General features: G+C 37.1%; 1 protein-coding gene across 1 annotated transcript in view; it reads right to left on the bottom strand.

Annotated features, from left to right (window-relative positions):
- Positions 1–1,223: 1,223 nt before the first annotated feature.
- LOC140134144 (uncharacterized) overlaps positions 1,224–6,000 on the bottom strand; it is a 79,176-nt gene continuing 74,399 nt past the window's right edge. Inside the window, exons 28-29 of the mRNA XM_072154781.1 lie at positions 2,997–3,032; positions 1,224–1,292 (exon numbers count right to left, since the gene is read on the bottom strand). Of these exons, the coding sequence (XP_072010882.1) occupies positions 1,224–1,292; positions 2,997–3,032 (105 nt within the window). The remainder of the gene's footprint in view (positions 1,293–2,996; positions 3,033–6,000) is intronic.

Here is a 6,000-nt window from a genome sequence, read left to right as displayed (position 1 = left end):
ATGCTAAAAAGCATAATTCTAGGCAATTCAAGAAATATTCAGTTTTAGATGCTTTTTTGCTGCAGGTTTTTAAGCCAAAGCCATCGGAGTCCTTTCTTTATACGTTCTATTTTTTGTTCGTGGACTCCTGGCTTTAGCTTTAAACTGTGTCAAAATCTGCAAAAGACATTAGAAAATAGCTGTGCTCTGGAATCTAAACCTACATCTTAAATATACACAATCTGTGGGGGGTATTTCAATAAATATCATCCACTATACTGGATATCCACTGTACTTAAAGGGAGTCTACCAACTATCAAATCCCCTCACAAATACAGCTTTTTTCTTTGTGCAAATTTGTTTCTTGGTGCCCAGAAATAGAAGTCCTGGTGCACTTGATTTCCTCGTTTGGTGCTGTTCAGCAGCACAAAGCTGTATCTCTCTACACAATGATTGACACATCTTGTTGAAAGAAGGTATAAAAAGAAGATATTGGTTGCAGAAGCAGACATGAACCAATTGCCATAAAGATAAAAACTGGATTTTCTGTAAAATGAGACATTACCGAGAAAAAGAAAGAAAATGTCTGGAAAGCTTATAAGGTGCTGTATCAACTTGTGGGTTGATATTTGGGAGCTGGTAGAATCCCTTAATCCTGCTGAGGGATTAAAACTGTTGTCGATTTCATTGCAAGTAACTCCCAGCCATTTCATGGTTTGTGTCCCTGCCCTAAAGGTGTTTTCTGGAATCTGAAGATTTTCAAAATTTCTCTCGAATCTTGAGACATATTAGTTTATTAAATAAATCCATACATAAAACTATATCAATATGAAAATAAAGGGTTTTGGTGTAACTTACCACAGCATGCTGTAAAAGAGGAAAGTGAAATGACATGGTTATATCAAAATAATATATCTAAAGCAAAACATCTAGATTTATTTAGAGATAAGATGTTTAAGAAGTTTAAGAAGTTTCTGTAAATCAGATTTCTGTCCTGTAGCCACTGACTCCTTTACTCTTTACAGACAGTCTTTGGATTGTCATATCTCTTCAAAGAGTTGAAGTATGAAGAGAAATATGCTTGATGTATGAAAAGAGTTACTCATTAGTCTTATTTGTATTAAACGGAAAGACCTTAAAAGGCTTACAAACACACTGCTCTCTACAGGAGAAAGAGCAAAGAAAGGCACAGCGAAGCTGCATTATATTATAAGTATATGATAAAAATAGATAGAATTTTTGTATCAACAACACTGAATACATTGAGTGTACTTACAGCTCATTCTTTGGATGATGTCAAGTATTTCACACTCCTATAAAAACAATGCATTCTTATGAGTGCAAACAACTGGTCAACGTAAAATTCCAAAAAGATTATAGTCAAATCCAAAGAAAATAGTATTAGAAAGAAGCAAGATGTAATAATAAAGTTTATTGCCTAAGAATATCTCCCCGAGGAAATCATTTTACATAGAAATTCATTTCAACTTTCCAGCAGGTTTTGAAGAAGGAATTTCACAGCATCTTCACAGGCATCTTCCTTTACCTCATATCTAGTAACAACGCTGTTGTCTAACAATGGCTGTTAAATTCCACAAATATTCCCAGTTACATTAAATGTGTAAGTACAAGAATCCAAACGACAAAAGAATATATATATGATATTTATTTGCATTTACAAAGGATTGTGTTGCCTCAACTGTACTACAAAAATGAAAATCAATATATTATTGTGAAAACAAAATCCCCCTCTGGACTCCTAAGTTCAGAATGAATAAATAAATTAATGTCAATTTTCCACAAATCTATACCTTGATCTACTTAGCGTTCCATGCTCATAACACAGTTATAGCAAATTGCTACTTTACTAATAGTCTTTATATAAAAATGCAGACAATGTTAGGTAGCAGCCCTGGTGTGATATTTCACAATATCCTTCTGTATGTGGTTATTAGCAGCAGAACTGTGAAAAGTCACAATACTGGTCTGCAGCTCCTGCATGGGGTATTTTGAGAGATCTCCCAGCCTAAAGAACATTTTGCGCTGTACATTGAGCTGAGAAAGTTGAGCTATCCCCTAAGCTCAAACATTGAATATTTTTTATTGCAGATATACAATTGTGATGAATTTAATAGATAAATAATACATTTTCACTATACAATAAATGTGCTGTATTTGTTTAAACTTTATTTGCTTTATCTAAACCTTCAGTCACCAATGGGGGAAGATTAAACTTTTGCTGAAGATGGTTTGTAGTATTGAAGGTGTATCCCAGTCATTTTTAGTTATCCACATGAATTGGGTTATGGTTATCTCTGATTCTTTCTGAAGCATTACCAGAATACTAGAATATAGGCTGAACCCGGTATCAAAGCAAGATAACAACATATACCTTTCTAAAGATATATTTATGATATAAGTTTTTTTTTTAAGAAATCAGAATACATAGAACCCTCTTTGATGAAACCCTGCCCTACTGGCGCAGGTGAGGTGGCGCACAACAAATATTTCTACCCCATGTTTTACCAGATGTAAAAATATGCCATAGCCTATGAACTTTCACTAGCTAGGTGGCTGCAGTGAGTGCGCAAGAGTGGGCTTGTACACCATATTTTGGGTGTATGACCCCATTCCCCTATGTAACTTACCTCTACAGTGCCACCTACTGGACAACACCCCTATATCATGGTTAGAACTCAAACTGTGTCTTCTTTGTGATTAATAAGAGACAAGTGTTTCATTTACTTGCTTTCTCCCTATTTCAAGTGGTGGTCTCCACAAAGAGAAACAATTCCCTCCTGGAAGCTATTCCCCTCTCAAAGATGACAGATGTGATCAAGTATTGGAAAATCTGTATTGTTTATAGCAGTCTTTTATGCTAGGTAGCTGTAAATATGTGATGGCTTTGTTAATTCCATGTGAACAATTAGTAGCCGTGGCTTAAATTAGAGTTTCCTAAAAGTTGAACAATTTGTAACCACAAAAATCTACATAATCATTTGCTCCTAGCCACATACATTTGGTCCTGGGAGTCCTGGCATCCCGGGGAGACCCTGCAACAAATAAGCTTCATGTTAACAATTTACAGTATCCTGGATATAAATTTATTGAGCTGTTTGGAACTGCATGGAATAAACAATTTATCCAAATAATTTATATATTTCAGAAGTGACTTTTATATGTTTCTGCAATTTTCCCATCTGTTCTTGAACTCACAGTAAATTCAGTACTGAATATATTTCTGCAGATGGAAATTAGTAAAACAATATCAGTCAGAAGTGTAAATCTCTTAATTGTAAGTGAGATGCTCATGACACAGAGGCTGTATAAGATCACACAGTCACAGACAAGCATCTTCATACCAGACAATGCAGCAGTGGGAAGGGAACATTTGTCTTGATTAAAAAGTAACTAAACTTTCATTTACAACATGAATATAGTGTGCAATACTACTAAACTTGTAATATACTTTATTTAGTAAAACAGTTTCCCTGTATCCTTGTTTGCTCTTTCTCCTGTAGTGAGTGGTGTTTCTGAAAGTCTAATGAGCTCAATCCACCTCTAATAAATAACTATTTTCATACATAGGGCATAGTTCACATGATGCTTCACCTCTTTAAGGTGATTCAACGATCCAGGAACTATCTGTAAAGAGTTAAGTCATTAGACATTCTCCTCATAGATAAGGAGCTCTTGCAAGAAGGTTCCTCAAATCCTATTGTTTCATATGACCATGTTATTTCTCTGTAATTTGTTGGTATATGTATGGATGGCACTGCCTGTGTAAATTTCTTAAATAAGGAACAAAAGGAGGGAAAAGAAGGACACAAAAATATATTTCTTTAAGTTTATTACAAAATCTACTATTATCCTCTGATCTATTGATCTATAACATTTTGTCAAAAGTTTAGTTTTGAATATCTGGACTTTGAATGGTTGTATACATCATCACTGATTGAAAAATATATACATAACAGTTGATCTGGGTAATGAAATGAAGGATTAGAATGTTTATTATTGGCAATGGTAAGAAATCACTAGTATTAGCAAAATTTTTGCTTTTCCGTTAAGGCTGCATGCACAACATGGAGAGAAGGAGGGGTACTCCTCCCCTCTCCATAGCCATGCACGGCGTATGGGCCATAACACAGGGAAAGATAGGACATGGTGTATATTTTTCCGTATACGAAGCGGTATGGCGCCACATGTGTGCGGCACCGTAATGCTCTGTGCGGCCATTGCTGTCTATGTAGGACGTATTTACGGCCACAAACTTGCACCCGTACATACGTCCCCCATACTATAGTGTAAATGAAGCCTTAACTTGTAAGCAGCTATGACTTGCCACTTCTCAGCTGCAGCTATCACTTACCGGACATTAGAAACATAGATAACCCCTTAATGCGTAACTCCAATGTCATAATGATTTTTACCAAATTGTCATATGTGACTCCCCCCTTTAAACACACAGAACACTGCCCATATTGTGATGCTCACCATTTTCCCATTAAGTAAATTTGTAGTAAATCCAGTGAGATTCCAACAAGTAAATCCATTCAACACTGCATAATGTACATACAAGATCTAAATACTGACTAGCCTGTCACCTTACCTCACGTGCAGAAGCTTAGTGCAGTGTAAGGTCTAAATATTAACAGCTCCTTCCTATGTAGTAAATGTCTTCACAGGGCAAGCAGGTAGGAGAAGGGGAGGCTGCAGAAGAGTCTATGACACAGTTTGAGGTCCAGAAGAGACAGAGAAAGTTCTGAAGAATCAGACTGCAAAGGGGGAGGGCAGGGGGAGATCTTTTACCTAACTATTCTTTGCGGGAGACACACAGTCAGTCACACAACAGCAGACTCCGCTCTCAGCTACACTCAAAGAGAAACATGATATCCCTCCTCCTCCCTCCAGAGTGAGCAGGAGAATCAGCCTCTCCCCTCTGTGAAACCATATCTGTAAAAAACTCTATGGACTCACAAGAGAAATCAGCAAAGCCAGGACTGCAGGACACATCAAAACAATATTGGAATTGTGTGTAAGTCACTTTGTAGAATACATTTGAGCAAATGATTATTTTTATAGTACCATAAAATGTTGTAGAAGCACAATGGGGCCCGATTTGCGTTTCCCCGACGTGTTACCCGAATATTTCCGATTTGCAACGTTTTTCCCTGAATTGCCCTGGGTTTTTGGCAGCGATTAGATTGTGGCGCATCGGCGCCGGCGTGGGGGGCGTGGCCGAACAAAAACCCGGAGAAACAGTTGCATTTTTTTAAAAAAAGTGTCGCTGGACACGCACTTACCTTCACCAGGAATAGGATCGTGAACTCCGGCGGACCTCGGCGGACTTCAGCGCAGCAGCGACACCTGGTGGACGTCGGGGGAACTACCTTAGGAATCGCCGGAAGACCCGAATCCACCGCAGAGAACGCGCCGATGGATTGCGAATGGACCGGGTAAGTAAATCTGCCCCAATGTTTTGAATCAAGGGAAACTTTGTTTTAAAACTAATTACACTACATTAACAAAGTGTTAGACATTTGCTACAGATTTTAAGAGTATCACCACTCATTGTAACAGCATATTATAAAAGGATTCTATAGCATTTTTAGTTAATTGTAAATACAGGTATTTACTAAAACAGACATGTCTGAGGATAAGTGGCATGATACGATTTTTGTGTATAATAGTGGTTAAGTTTTAATAAACCACGTTCCAATCTTGATGCCTGTGTTTACTAAAGAAGATTAAATATTCTTGCTTAATGGTTTGTGTTTTGTCCGGATTAAATCTATAATACAGACTAATTACTTTCATGTGGAATCCATTCTGGAAATTGCTACAGTGTGGTAATTTTTCTCAACAGAAAAACTGCTTTACCCTCATGAATCCCTCAAGATGTTACAGAAAAAAACTAATAAGGAATTATCTGTAGTACTCATTTCCACTGGACAGAATGTCGAACAAAATTTTTTCAGGGGTCTAAATTAAGGGGGTTCATAGGGCAGGAGCCTTATA

This window comes from Engystomops pustulosus, chromosome 5 (assembly GCF_040894005.1).
Source record: "Engystomops pustulosus chromosome 5, aEngPut4.maternal, whole genome shotgun sequence".
Lineage (NCBI taxonomy): Eukaryota > Metazoa > Chordata > Amphibia > Anura > Leptodactylidae > Engystomops > Engystomops pustulosus.
Note: the sequence above shows the minus strand (reverse complement) of the source record. Positions and strands in the feature narration are given on the sequence as shown.